Here is a 15,573-nt window from a genome sequence, read left to right as displayed (position 1 = left end):
CTTGACAATGGTGGGTTTACATAAGTTGGGCTTGGAGATAATGGGCTTCATAATGGTGGGCTTAGATTGGTTGGGCTTGGATGTAGTGGGATTAGCAGTGGTGTACTTAGATGAGTTAGGCTTGGATGAAGTGGGCTTGGCAGTGGTGAGCTTAGATGAGTTGGGTTTCGATGTAGTTGGTTTAGCTTCATTGGTGGTTATTGACTTTGTTGGGGCATTAGCTGATGCATTAGGTGGGGTTCGGTAATTGAAGTAGTCTCAACATTTGATTTTGTGGTTGCCTTAGAAATGGGATTGTGGGTGTTGACTTAATAGTGGATTGTTTGGTGGTGGTGTGGGGGGTACTTGTATTTGGGTTTGGGGTGGGAATGGAAATAGGGTTGGGGGAAATCTCACACAAGTTTGGACACTCTTCTTCATCATCAAATTTTGGTTGGGATACTCCATGTTCAAAGTAAACATGTACAATTCCTTGGTTATTCTTTGCATGAAAACACATCTCCAACAACTCAGAATCCTGTGAAAGAAATCTTAACCCAGTCTCCAGAGGTCTTCCAGGAGCCAGCCACCAACATTCCACAATGTTATCATATCTTAACACTTTGTAGTAGTCCCTAATTGAAAACACATCCATCATGTCTTCATCTAATCCAACCAACTCACCAGTGTTGTCTCTAACATATACTACATTACCATCCTCCTTGGTAACAAATCTACCTCCATGGTGAAATACTATGGTTATATGGTCATCCATCTGCAAAGAAATTTCAAACAAATTCAGACTAATTTTTATGCATACTCATTCATAGGAAACCATCCTAAAAGCACCACTGTTAAATCTTTCCATTACAATATTAATCCTAGACCCACAAACAACCAATATGTCACTTATCAACAAAACTAACTTTGTAGCAAACTAAAAAAACATCAAACCCTAAGTCCTACATTGCATGTGCACATTAACCACAACAGTTTATTCACAAAATACATGAATAATCAGCAACCAAAGTTAAAGAAGTAGAAGATAGCGCATTGGTAGCAATGGGTTGTGTAACTAACCTCTGTATGAACTAGTGCTTGTGGTTTCTTCACTCTTGCCAAAACCCCTAAGTTTGCATAGATTTTCAGAATGGCTAGAAGGAGCTTCTTTGGATTTCACAGCAACGCATCAAGAAAAACGAAGAAGAAGAGAAGAAGGGGCGGAGCTAGATAAAAGATTAGAGGGGGGTCAAAAATATTTATATAATAAAATAAGACTAAAATAAAATTTTAAGGGGGGCTAAACTGAAATTTACATATAATTTACATGTAAAAAATTAAAATTAGGGGAGCCATTGCCCCCGTTTGCTACAATGTAGCTTCGCCCCTGAAGAAGAAGAAGATGCAACTTATGATTGTCGTAGTGAGAAGAGGGAGAGTTTTAACCACCAAAACAAGTGAAACAACGTAGTTTCAATAGGTTTTGGGCGCGAAGCCATACATCGTCGTTTTAGTATAGTCCACTGTGCATGACACTGTGCCAGATCAGCTTTCCGGTGACGTAGATGATCGCAGGGACAAGCCGGAGCTACGATTGCAAATTTAGGGGTTCTAATTGAGGCTAATGAAATTATAGGGATCATTCTAAGTCTCGAACCAAATTTCAGAGGTCAAATTAAGATTTAACTCGGTAAATTGGTAATGTCTATGGTCATTAAAGCACTATGTAAGAAATTCCTGATGTATGGTTTAAATTGTTGTAGGACATAAGATGTTAGTATGGTTAGATTTAACTCAACATTAAATGTAATTACAAACCGATATATGAGATAGTCTGATTGGACCAACGACTTTAGGATTTTTTTTTTTTTGGTTGAGAAAAAGTATTGATTAGTGGTTAATTGTTTTGGAGAGTTCTATGGTGTAGATAGCGAGAGACATCTAGAGATCTAGATCTGATGTGGATGCGCTGCCATTGGGATGTGTGTGAGAGAATAGGTTCAGCCAAACGGTGGGACCCATGTCAAAAGGCTGTTAGAGTCAAGTGAGTTTAGGCCATATGTCTTTTCTCTTGTATCAGATGATTAAAGATTTACGAAAAAAGATAAATTAATCTCTGACTTTTTAGTATGTGGACATTTAAGTTTCCAAAGATTTAAAAATACATTTAAATTTGGACACATCGATTCATGAGTCTAATTTGTCTCATTTTAAAAACTCTCTCACGTGTGCATCCGTATCGACCAGGTCAGTACAACGGGAGTCTCGTTTGATTTTTCTATTGGGTCTGACACACCCAAATAAACATGAGAGATTGATATGTCTAAGTTTTGAAAAAGTTAGGAACTTAAATGTCTACAGATCAAAAGATCAAGAATTTATTTGTCCTTTTCTTTTTTAAAAAAATGCATGACTCATAAAATTATTAACAAATTCTACTTTAAAAATCAAAAATAAAAAGAATTATACTTTTCTGTGATTATCACACTAACTTGTAATAACCCAATTTATAATTTCATCTATTTTATCTATTTGTTTTATTTTGGGTTGAGGACTTATTAAAGGCGAATGTTATGATGTAGGATGAAGATTCTTTCTACACATGTAGATGTCACCTGTAGAGATATGAGAGTGATATGATGTTATGTATGAACCAGAAGATAATCACTAGAGTTAGGTGATTCAATGCATTCTAAAATAGCAGTGTTGTAAGTAATGATGTCGCTTTACTTTAGTGCTAAGAGACATTATCAGGAGATAGTCAGTAAAATAATTGAAAAGAGATTATGATTTGCTAAATTTTTGGATGGGGTTAACTAATATTTTTTTAGAATGTTATTATGTTTTGGGCCTAAATTACAATAAACATAAGTAGTGGTTTAGTCTATTAAAAAAAGGTTAGCGGAAGTCATTTAACAAAAAAAAATTGGATAGTCTCTCTAACAATACGATGATCATGATCATTTTATTCAAATTTTACGTTAGATTCAACTCAATTTTAAACAAAATATGTGGATGTTCTATTTCAAAAACCAAAACTTCAAATCCAAAATTATTATTTTGTAATCCGCCACAAATAATAATGATAATGATAATCATGATCATAATTATAATTTATATTAGTAATGATAATAATAAATTTTATTACTCAATTAGTAGTTTATTGTCCTATTTTGCACTTTTTTTAATTTTACATAATCTAAAATATATTTAAACAAATCCACAATATCTCCAAAAAAAAAAAATGATTATTCATGTTTATCATTAAATATAACCAATATAATTTCAATTAACTAATCCAATTAAAATTTAATCATATCGACTAAAAAAAGTTTACACCATAAATCATCTATATATCATTAACAAATATACAATCAAACACAAAACAAAACCTTAATAACACAATCTCAATTTTCAACCATGAAGATGTATCTCATCGAATCAATCTTACTTTTCTTCTATTAGGAAAACTATCATCGGACATTACAAACATTATCTAATGCCTTCAACTAATGATTTTGCAAGTTCATGGTGACAAAGAAAACTCTTGCTGAAACAACTATTAGTACAATTTTGTCACTTAATTCTCTGAAAATCCTTACAACGTATTACATGACCATGAGGTTATTTCATCTTTATTTTAGAAACCAATCACGTATGCTACTAACAATTTCAATTCATTAGAACTAATGTCATCAGACTTATTCATCCCCGGTAACATCTTATTACCAACATTAGGAACTAATGCGAAAAGAAATGTACGAATAATTTTACAATTTAACATTTCTACATCTAATTACAATCCAACTTAAAAATAAAAAAAATGTCAATTATATATTCTATTATCTTAGCTTTATAACTACCACTTACGAATAAATTTTATATTATTTTCATTTGTCTTTTATACATAATTTTTCTTGTTTAAAGAATTAGAGTTAAGTACGATTTTGGTCCCTAACGTAGAGGCTGAAAATTTATTTTGTCCCCGACCTTTTTTTCGCTACAAAATGGTCCCAAAAGTTTCAATTTGTTTTAAAATCATTTTTTTACCGATTTCATTTTTTTTATTACCAAATTACCCTCATTAAAAAAATTATAAAATAAAATAAAATAAAAGAAAGGCCATGAGAGGTGAGAAAGAGAATCCAGGGGGAAGGGGGGGGAAGTTGCACTGCCGCACCACCGCAACGCCGCCTGTGATCCGCCACTGCTCTGCTCGCCGTTTTGCAGAAAGAGAATCGGGGAGTGGGGGGAAGGAAGCCGCACCGCCACACCGCCACACCACCGCACCACTGCAACGCCGCCCTACCGCCTGTGATCCGCCACTGCTCCGCTCTCCGTTTTGCCGTTTCTGCATATGCTTCGGCTTCTGCTTCTGCTTTGTTTCTGCTTTGCTTCAACTTCTGATTCTGTTTTTTTGTTCTGATTTTAATTTGTTATTTTTCTGATTTCATTGTTGTTGTGTGTTAATTTTGTGGCTGAATTTGATGTTAATTTCTGCATTTGAATAATCTTGAATCTGATTATTGGAATTTGGTGGGAGTAAGGGTGGTGGTGGTGGTGGTTCGGCTTCCGGTGGATTTTGGGGAAGAAGGGGGAATGATATTTTTGTCCAAAGGATGATTCTAAAACTAAGTTAAACATTTGGAACAATTTTGTAGCGAAAAAAAGGCTAGGGACGAAATAAATTTTCAGTCTTTACGTTAGGGACTAAAATCGTACTTAACCCAAAAAATTATTAACCAATTGCCCTTAATGTATTTGTATTTCTCATCATCTTACTTGTTTTCAGGGGTGTTTATGGATACGGATAATTTGATTATCCATTTAAATTGATCCAACCCAATTATATTGTTTCTGAATTCAATGGGTAATCGAGTACAATCAACTCAGACCATCTCCAGTAGGGAACTCATTCCAGTTCCTGTTTATGGCCCACCTGTCATAAAAAGTAACTCCACATCAGCTTTTGCGTCATAAACAATAAATAGGAACTCAAAGCATCTCTCTCTTCTCCATTAGGAGGAACTAACTTTAGTCCCTATTGTGGTCCCACTTAATTAATTAATTAAAATATTTAAAATTAATATAATTAATTTTTTTAATAATATTATTTAAATTTATAAATTTAAAAATAATTCATTATTAAAAGATATTAATATTAAATAAATTCATATATAATAATAATACACAATATATAATTCAAGATTATACTAATTTATAGTTTTGTGTTTACAACTGCTAATTTTAATAATATCATTAGCATTTTAGATTTTAAAAATAAAAATAACCAACTCAACTAAAAATTATTTTATAAGGTATAAAAATTAAATTTATTTTTTAATGTAAGTAAATTTAATTAATTATAATTTAATATAATAATATAAATAATATTCAATATTAATTATAATATAAATAATTAATTAAATAAAAACTTAATTATTTAATCTAATTAATTATTTAATTAATTATTATTTAAATAATTAATATAAATTATTAATTAAATAAAAATATAATTATTTAATATAATTTTTATTATAATTATTATTAATTTAATTATTATTTGATTATTTAATTATTTCAGATTTTATATTATTATTTTTTTATAATAACTTGCCAAATGGCAAGTTGTTATTGGTTAATTTGAGTCCCTACTTAGAGGGACTCCCTTACCTTGATCCTTGTGCGGGAACTCACTCCTTCTCTCCTCCAATGGTTAGAGTTCCTATATGTCAGAAAAAAGTCAAAAAGGAACTCACCATTGGAGATGCTCTCAGACTCGATTAAACCCGACTTTAATTGGTTTGAGTATTGGTTTTAGGATCGCTGAATTCGAACCAAACCAATTAATTTAATATTAATTAAAAAAATAAAATCTAATAATATATATACATTTTTATTTATTAACCCAAAATTATTTTAAATTATGATAGTTATTTTCACTTTGGTGTTGAGCTCCTTTGTTTCAAAAGGAAAAATTATGATAGTTATTTAAGTTTAAATTGATAATGTATTATTATTATTATTGTTGTTGTTTTTCAGCCTTTACATTAGGGACTAAAATCGTACTTAACCCAAAAAATTATTAACCAATTGCCCTTAATGTATTTGTATTTCTCATCATCTTACTTGTTTTCAGGGGTGTTTATGGATACGGATAATTTGATTATCCATTTAAATTGATCCAACCCAATTATATTGTTTCTGAATTCAATGGGTAATCGAGTACAATCAACTCAGACTCGATTAAACCCGACTTTAATTGGTTTGAGTATTGGTTTTAGGATCGCTGAATTCGAACCAAACCAATTAATTTAATATTAATTAAAAAAAAAATCTAATAATATATATACATTTTTATTTATTAACCTAAAATTATTTTAAATTGTGATAGTTATTTTCACTTTGGTGTTGAGCTCCTTTGTTTCAAAAGGAAAAATTATGATAGTTATTTAAGTTTAAATTGATAATGTATTATTATTATTATTATTGTTGTTGTTGTTGTTGTTGTTGTTGTTGTTGTTACATATTTGTAGTATTTAGAATAATAATTTTGGGTTAATAAATAAAAATGTATATATATTATTAGATTTATTTTTTTAATTAATATTAAACTAATTGGATTGGTTTGGATTATGCGATCTTAAGACTAATACCCGAATCAATTAAGGTTGGATTTAATCGAGTCTGAGTCGATTATACCTGATTACCCATTAAATTCAGAAATAATATAATCGGGTTGGATCAATTTTAAATGGATAATCGAATTATTCGTATCTGTGAACACCCCTGAAAATAAGTAAACAAGTATGATGATAAGAAATATAAATACATTAAAGACAAGTGATTAACAATTCTTTAGACAAAAAAATTATACATAAAAGAGAAATAAAAATAAGGGATAAATATGATTTTGGTCCCCAACGTAGGGGCTGAAAATTTATTTCGTTCCTCGCCTTTTTTCGCTCCAAAATAGTCTCCAAAGTTTCAGTTTATTTTAAAATCGTCCTTTTTACCAATTATATTTTTTATTACCAAATTACTCTTTATTAAAAAAAATATAAAATAAAATAAATATAAAATAAATAAAAAAAAAGAAAAAAAGAAAGAAAGGGGGATACAGAGAAGGGGGGCGAGAAAGGGGGGAGAGAAGGGGGACGCTATGCCGCCGCACCGCCGCCCGCCGCTTCTTCCTTCTGCCGCCGCCCGTTTCTTCTTTTTCTTCTTCTTCTTCCCACCGCCGCCCGTTTCTTCCCGCCGCCGCACCCGCCGCCGCCCGCCGCTTCTTCTTCTTCTTACCGCCGACCCCACCGCCGCACCGCCTCTTCTTCTTATTCTTCTGTGAATTGGATTTTTTGTAAATTTTGTGTGAAATTTGTTGTGGAATATTGTTGTTGCTGAAATTTGAATTTGGAGTATTGTTGTTGATTCTGGGTTCTTGATGATGATGATGATTTTCTGAGTTGAATTTTTGTTTGTCTGAGTTTGAGTTCTGGATCTGAGTTCTGGGTTCTGATGAGGATAACGATGATGATGTTCATTTTCTGAGTTTTGGTTGGTGTGATGCAGATGATGATGGAGTGGCAGTAGGTGGGGGGTGGTGGTGGTGGTTCTGGTTCTGAGTTCTTATGATTCCATTATGATGATGATGATGGTGGTGGTAGGTGGTGGGTGGTGGTGGGGGTGCTTATGCTTCTGTTTCTGCTGGGCATGATTTTGGGGAAGAAGGAATATGGGTATTTTGGTTCGAAAGACGATTTTAAAACAAACTGAAACCTGAGACTATTTTGGAGCAAAAAAAAGACGAGGGACGAAATAAATTTTCGGCCCCTACGTTGGGAACCAAAATCATACTTATCCCTAAAAATAATGTGAAATATAAGTGGTAATTATACCGCTAAAACAATGAAATATATAATTTACATTTTTTTTTACTTTTAAGTTGGGTTGTAATTAATTGTAGAAATGTTAGATTGTAAAATTGTTTGTATAATTTTTTTCGCATTAGTTTCTAATGTTGGTAATAAAATATTATCAGAATAAAAATGTCGTGACGACATTAGTTCTAATTAATTGAAATTGTTAATAACATATGTGGTTGGTTTTTAAAATAAAGATAAAATAACCCACGTTCATGTAACAAAGGTTTTTCGAAAATTCAGTGACAAAATTGTACTAGTAGTTATTTAAGCAAGGAATTTTTTTTTTTTTTTTACCATGAACTTGCAAAATCATTAGTTAAAGACATTTGATAATGTATGTAGTGTCCGATGATGATTTTTCTAATAAAGAAAAAGTAAGATTGACTTGATGAGATATGTTGTCGTAGTTAAAAATTGAGATTGTGTTGTTAAGATTTTACTTTTTGTTTGATTGCATATTTGTTGATAACTTAATATGTAGATAGTTTATGGTGTAAATTTTTTTAGTCGATATGATTAAAATTTAATTTAATTAGTTAATTGGGATAAATATTATATTGGTCATATTTAATGATAGACATGAATAATTTTTTTGGGGGAGATATTATAGATTTGTTCAAATATATTTTAGATTATGTAAAATTAAGAAAGGTGTAAAATAGGACAATAAACTACTAATTGAGTAATACAATTTATCATTATCATTACTAATATAAATTATGATTATCATCATGATTATGATTGTTAGATTTGAATTCTCTAAATTTTGAATTTCACTTTAGAAGGTAAAGTATGATCTTTTACCCTTAAATAGTTTCTCTCTCATATTTACTCTTGATCCCACCTATGAAATAAATGGTGAGAGATCACACTTTACCCTCTAAGGTGAGAATTCAAAATTTAGAGAATCCAAATTCATGATTGTTATTTGTGACGGGTTGCAAAATAATAATTTTGAATTTGAAATTTTGGTTTTTAAAATATAAAGTTTAAATATTTTGTTTAGAATTAAATTGAATCTAGCGCAAAATTTAAATACAATGATCATAATTTTGGTATTATTGGAGAGAGTATCCCTAATTTTTATTTTTGTTAGATAACTTTCCCTAACTTTCTTTTATGAACTAAACCATTACTTGTGTTTATTGTAATAAAAATCTAGGTCCAAAATATAATAAAATTCTAAAAATATATTAGTTAATCCTTTCTCAAAAATTACTAAATTATAATCTCTTTTTAATTATTCTATTAATTATCTATTGATCATGTCTAAGCACTAAAACAAAGCGATGTGATTACTTGTAAGTTGTAACACTGTCATCCTAAACTGTATTGGGTCCTACAATTTTAATAATCGTCTTCCGTCACATTTATACGTAAGTAATATCATACCACTTTTATATCTCCATAAATGACATTTATATATGAACAAAGAATTATAGTTCTACACCATATCACTCCTCTATGTCAAATATGTAATCAGGTATTAATTTTTCAAGTGGTTGGGTACTTATGTGTAGAAATTTAAGTACAGTTAAAAATTGAGAGCTGTTAGATGAAATCAGTTAAATTATTTAACAACTATCAATTGAATTTTTACTAAATAAAAAATAATTCTGTAAAAAAAAAAGTTTATAAAAAGTAATAAAAATCTAGACATGTAAATGCAGTAGCAAATTTCTGAGAGTTGGGAGGTGGCTGTTATTCAGAATTCAGAAGGAGAATCAACAATGCTGTATGCAACAAGGTTTAGGTATTCTGTTCGTCAAATCCCTAATCTTGTTCCACTCTCTACTCTCCCTCCTTCCTGTTCCTGTTCATGGACAAGCCTTCACTTTCATTCTGAGCCTCCATCCCTTCGTGAAGTTGACGATGCTGTTGATTCCTTCACTCGCATGCTCTCTATGCGTCGTACTCCTCCCATCATCCAATTTAACAAGATTTTGGGATCCCTTTCCAAGACGAAGCATTTCCACGCCGCCGTTTCCCTTTTTCAGCAATTGCAAGTCAGGGGAATCGCGCCCAGCATAGATACTTTGAGCATCGTAATTAATTGTTGTTGCGGCATGGATCGTATGAAGCTTGCTTTCTCTGTATTGGCCAAGATTTTCAGAATGGATTATCAACCTAATACGGTAACATTGACAACAATCCTGAAAGGTCTCTGTCTCTGTGGTAAAGTTGAAAAAGCACTGCACCTTCACGACACAATGCTGGCTCAAGGATTTCAGTTTAATCAAGTTACTTATGGGACGTTGATCAATGGGCTCTGTAAGATCGGACACACATCAGCTGCTATTCAAGTGTTGAGAAAGATCCCACGGCATGGAATTGTTCCTGATGTCGTCATGTACAATGCAATTATTGATAGCCTCTGCAAGGTTACACTTTTAAATGATGCTTTTCATTTATTCTCTGAAATGCTTGCTAAGGGAATTTCTCCCAATGTTATCACGTACAACACTCTAATTTATGGATTGTGCCTTGCGGGTCAACTCAAGGAAGCCATTGATTTACTAAATCATATGATGCTGAAAAACATTACTCCAAATGTTCGTACCTATAATACTTTGATTGATGGACTATGTAAGGAGGGAAATATCAAAGATGCCAAGAGTGTGTTGGCTGTGATGACAAAAGATGCTGTGGAACCAACTGTGGTTACTTATAATTGTTTAATGGATGGGTATTGCTTGGTTAACGAATTAAACAAGGCAAAATGTATATTTGACACAATGGCCCAGTGGGAATGGCTCCTGATATCCAAAGTTACAATATTATTATTAATGGCCTGTGCAAAAGTAAATTGATGGATGATGCCTTGAATCTCTTTGAAGAGATGCGTCGCAAAAACTTGGTTCCTAACACGATAACTTACAGTACTCTAATTGATGGCTTGGGAAAATCAAAGAGAATCCTTTGTGCCTTGGAGCTTCTTGAAAAGATGCATGATCGAAGTCAACCTGCTAATATAGTCACTTACAGTTCCTTGATGGATGCTTTGTTCAATATCAAACAACATGACAAGGCACTTATGTTATTCAATCAAATGAAAGAGAGTGGCATTGATCCAGATATATATACATACAACATACTTATAGATGGCCTGTGCAAAAGTGGAAGACTTAAAAATGCAAAAGAGATTTTTCAAGATCTTTCCATTAAAGGCTATCGTCCAGACGTGAGGACATACACTATTATGATAAATGGGCTGTGCAAAGAGGGCCTACTTCATGAAGCATTGGCTTTCTTGTCAAAAATGGAAGACAATGGTTGCTTACCAAATGCTGTGACTTATGAAATAATCATTCGTGCTCTGTTTGAAAAAGGTGAAAATGATAACGCAGAGAAACTTCTTCGTGAAATGATATCTAGAGGCCTATTGCAAGGATAAAAGTTGGTGAGATTCTTCTTGTTAGACATCACAAAATGTTGTTTGTATCTCTTTCTTTATTTTAACTTGTGTTTTGTTACCATCTTCTTGATCATCTTTCAATTCCGTATTAATGCTTTTAGATCTTCACATGATTGTGATTCTTTATTCTGCTTTACCCACACCTAAGTGTTTTCTTTGTCGTTGCTTATTTTATGGCATTTTCAGTGACTAGATGGTTTCATATGTTTCTCGTGCGGATCTATCATTATTTCCTTTTTTCTTTTTTGTAATTATATATGTGCATTGATGTTAATTTATCCCTAAGCTGAAATGGTTCTGATTTCATCATTGAAAGGAAATCACGTGTTAGTTGTAAAGCTTCCTTGCACTCGTATTGTCTTTCAATCTGTTCATTTCCCCACATTTAAAGTTAGGTGGGAATCTTTTTGTCATATACGAGTTTTTTGTCATATTGATCTTTCAAAGATAAGTTGTATGCACATACAAGATTAATAATGGCTTATTAGATTTTACCATGGTAATTTTATATGATAGGAATTGTTCAGTAGAGAGTATTTTCATTTGTTAGCTGAGCTAAACTTGTAGGCTGATGGCTTGATAACTTTCATCTTTATGCTGGCTCTACTATAGATCAATTGATTTATTTGAAACGTTCCTGGAGTTATCATGAAAAACATTGGTTCATTTGTTTGTTGTTTTTTTTTTCAGAAAAAAAATGACATTAAAAATTTTGAAAAAATGGCAGTTATCATTTGTTATTTGAGTTTTTTTTTTCTTTTTTGAAGGTGGAAATAGAAAATAACTAGTTTACAAGGGCAAGCAGTAGCAGAAAGCCATTGGATTTTAGTCAGAAGCCATAAAACTAAGCAGCAAGAATGCAATATACCACAGTAATAGGGCCCAAGCATCTAAGGCTTTATGTATTAGAAAGCATCTAAGTCTAGTAGGTAGATACTGAATATTACTGGCTTAGACTATACGAGATATAGATATTACATTGATCATATTGGATTGAAAATTTGAAATGGCTTGACATTCACAAGTTCATTTTCCTGGCATGCACATATGCAGTTGAGCGGTGTTAAGGTAGTTCGAGGCAGGTGTTGTGCAGCTGTTTGTGTAAGATCAAGCTTTGCACTTTTAGTTTTGTTCCATTTATATCTTTGTTTATTGTTGAGATTGTTAATTTATCCATCACTGGCATTTATTTTTGTACTTAAAGATTGATTATTAAATATGATGATACTTGCTGAATGACAATTTTAAGTGCATTTAGGTGAGGGAATGATGAGGAGTTATGTGAATGCATTGGTGGATATCAAAGATTGAGGGAGTGTTATACATCACATGCTTTTGCTGCGGCTGGAATTGACATATAATTGATAGTCGATGCATTGCTTATAACAAGTGAAGGCCTTGTCCATATAATGTCTTGTGAATTATGGTTTGTAACAATGTTTGGGTTAAAATCTGAATTCCAACACCCACTTAGTTGAAACAGTGCATTTAGCTCGTGTTTGTTACCTCCACGTATTTTTTCGTCATAAATTTGTAACACAAAATTATACTGATAAATTTTTGCGCATGAATGTTCAAAATATCAAATATAGGCCTTGGATTCTGAATTATTTTGGAGTATTTGCAAGGATCAATTTCACTTCAACCTGTTTTTTTTATTTAATTAATAAATTCTAAGCCATGGTCAAAAGTCAAAATAGAATAAACTGTTCTTTATTTGATATTGCTAAAAATGTTTTTCCTTTCATGAATGTTGGCCCTCATACACGAATGTTAAAAATGCATTAAGCATTCGGTACTAACATCTTCATGAACAACTGACGTCTTTTTTCTCAATGAGTTTGATAAATTTTCAAACACTTTTCGCTTCTTCAGTATATAATGCGCTCTGGATGAAACTGCATCTTTGCAAATTTGAAGAACTCAAATTTTGGTATAGAATTGCCATTTAATAAAGACACCTATTATAAAGATGTCAAAAACATCTCATAAAGATATTTGATTAAATTTTGAGTTATATGTTTAGTCACATTTTAAATAAAAGATAACACTTTTATAACATACTAAAATCAAACCCTGCAATCACTGTCCAATGGCTAAAAGAAGCATTTTCACATGAAGATAATTTAAAATCTTCATTGGAGTTTCATCTTTAATAAAAGCATGAACAATCAAAATAATCCCTTCAATACCATAGTGGAAATTCTTTATTTGTAGATTCATCTTTTCAAACATCACATTCTTAATTCTGAGTTATTTTAATATGTGCACTCTTGAATGTTTCCTGAATTTAAGCAAAAGGATGATGAATCTTTTCCTTATTTGATGAAAAGAAATTTCCACAAAAGGAATAATAGAAATGTTACCTGTGGATATTTATACTTCTTGTGACAAGCTGGCATTATAAGACCATTCACAATCCAAGCTGCCACCTCAAGTTCTTCATGAGGAAAACTCTCCATTTTAATCACAATGCTGTGATATCTACTAGCTAAGAACTGGAAATAATAACAGGCCAATGATGCTAAAATAATGACACAAAAAAAGTTTTATGCGTAAAGAGAATGCAGTGGCTAAACTGATGGGCAACTATACTAATGCTACTGAAAATAGAAAAATACAAACAAATCATAAAACAACAATTGAATTTTGTAAATAAAACCAGTGAATTCCTAATTTGATAATCTAATAATCCATTTTTTCCTTTCGCATCATAATACACCAAAGAACTTTCATAATAATTAGTCTAGCTAAAAAATTTACATCATAAGAATTCAGTAGTAACCGTGATTGAATATTATACTATTCTCAATATACTAATTGACCTTGAAGAAACTAAAGGACAAGAGATTGCAAAACTACAAAACAGTTTAGGGTCAGCAAGATAAAGCCCACGCTGCAATTATAATAGGGAAGCAACAAAACTAGCAATCGAGCAAGTGCTATAGTAATTAATTAAAGACGTTCATGTTGTAGACAACACCAAGGTAGAGTTACTAAAATGAGGAGCTGGAGGTAGGTCTAAACTTTTGTCTTAAAATAGTACATTTCACTGTCAAAAGTGAAATCATGAAAAAAAAAAAGAAATTACTTTAGCTAGAAGTTCCAATACATTTTGCACATAAAATTTTCACCCAGGAAATTATGTGATATTTTTAAATATTCAAGTCAAAAAAAGGAGTGTACTTTTACCTTTTTGTTTTTGTTTCAAGAATAATGTTATGCCATCTGTCACTTGAAATTTAAATTACAAAAAGTAAAAAGAAATGTGGGAAATAAAAATTATAAAGTGATTCTTCATGAAATAGAATTAATGATTATTTACAAAAAGAGTAGAAAATTCGTCATCTAACCAAACATATAGACTTATCCGTGTTAAGATAGCAAATGCTACTAAGTGCTAACACAGTTTTGGATGCAATGCCAAACCATCAAGTGACAAGTCAGAGTAAAAAATTCAACAGGAGAAAACATTATGTCAAAAGTCCATATACCAATGGGATGAACTACTCAGTTACTAACAAATAGCAGCATATATTCATTGTTTTTCATTTCATAATTATCTATGAGAAGCAATTCATTTAATTTCTGATAACACAGATTGAAGTAGAAGAGTTGAAGAAAAGTGCTTAGCAATTGAAAATGAGAATTAAGGTAGGATTAAAGAGGCAGAAGAAGCACAACTTTTAAACAGAAAAATGATATATTGACGCAGAGATAAACATGAATAATATAAATTCAATATCTGCCTACTATACTCACATACTTGCTAATATGTACCAAACTAAGAATCTATTAATCTTCAAATACAAAATGAATTTATATACTTATCATCCTCATTTAGTTATAGTCACCATGAAATCAATCGATCAATTACCTAAGAACTTCATCAAAACTCACATGTAGTTTTCATAGAAAAAGCGAGAAGAATGGAACCTTGATGCCTTTGGAGCTGGTGGCAGAGAAGGCAGAGATGGAGGGAGAAGGAATGGAGTCAGAGATAGTAGGGGTGTTTGCAGTGCGGTTTGGTTCGGTTTTAAGAGAAAAAGTCATCCGATCCGAACGCTTAATTTATGTGCGGTGCGGTTTGGATTGGATGAATTTTTTTGGAAATCCGATCCGATCCGATCCGATTACAAGCGGTTTGGATCGGTTTGGATTTGCGGTTTTTTAAATAAAAAAAATTAATTACATATAACAAGTCTCAACATCAAATTTTAAGTAATCAACAATGACATAACAAGTCTTAACAATATC

The 15,573-nt window shown here is 31.7% G+C and overlaps 1 protein-coding gene and 1 pseudogene across 2 annotated transcripts; both read left to right on the top strand.

Annotated features, from left to right (window-relative positions):
* Positions 1 to 9,631: 9,631 nt before the first annotated feature.
* On the top strand, positions 9,632 to 10,572 carry LOC148566038 (uncharacterized; annotated as a pseudogene).
* A 66-nt stretch (positions 10,573 to 10,638) lies between these two features.
* LOC148566037 (uncharacterized) lies at positions 10,639 to 12,926 on the top strand. Of its 2 annotated transcripts, none has more exons than XM_088486102.1 (2): positions 10,639 to 11,301; positions 12,575 to 12,926. In XM_088486102.1, the coding sequence occupies exon 1, from the start codon at positions 10,651 to 10,653 to the stop codon at positions 11,293 to 11,295; it is 645 nt and encodes a 214-aa protein (XP_088342228.1). In that variant the 5' UTR covers positions 10,639 to 10,650; the 3' UTR covers positions 11,296 to 11,301; positions 12,575 to 12,926. The 2 variants fall into 2 exon arrangements, with proteins under 2 accessions (XP_088342228.1, XP_088342227.1); XM_088486101.1 differs by having other exon boundaries at positions 12,084 to 12,926.
* Positions 12,927 to 15,573: the final 2,647 nt, after the last annotated feature.

This window comes from Arachis ipaensis, chromosome B5, assembly GCF_059453495.1.
Source record: "Arachis ipaensis isolate K30076 ecotype BB chromosome B5, ASM5945349v1, whole genome shotgun sequence".
In the NCBI taxonomy this organism is placed as follows: Eukaryota; Viridiplantae; Streptophyta; class Magnoliopsida; order Fabales; family Fabaceae; genus Arachis; species Arachis ipaensis.
This window is presented reverse-complemented; position numbering and strand designations above follow the sequence as displayed.

Bases quoted from the DNA above. Each gene is read 5' to 3' on its own strand.
- LOC148566037 (XM_088486102.1), top strand. From the start codon at position 10,651: ATGGCTCCTGATATCCAAAGTTACAATATTATTATTAATGGCCTGTGC.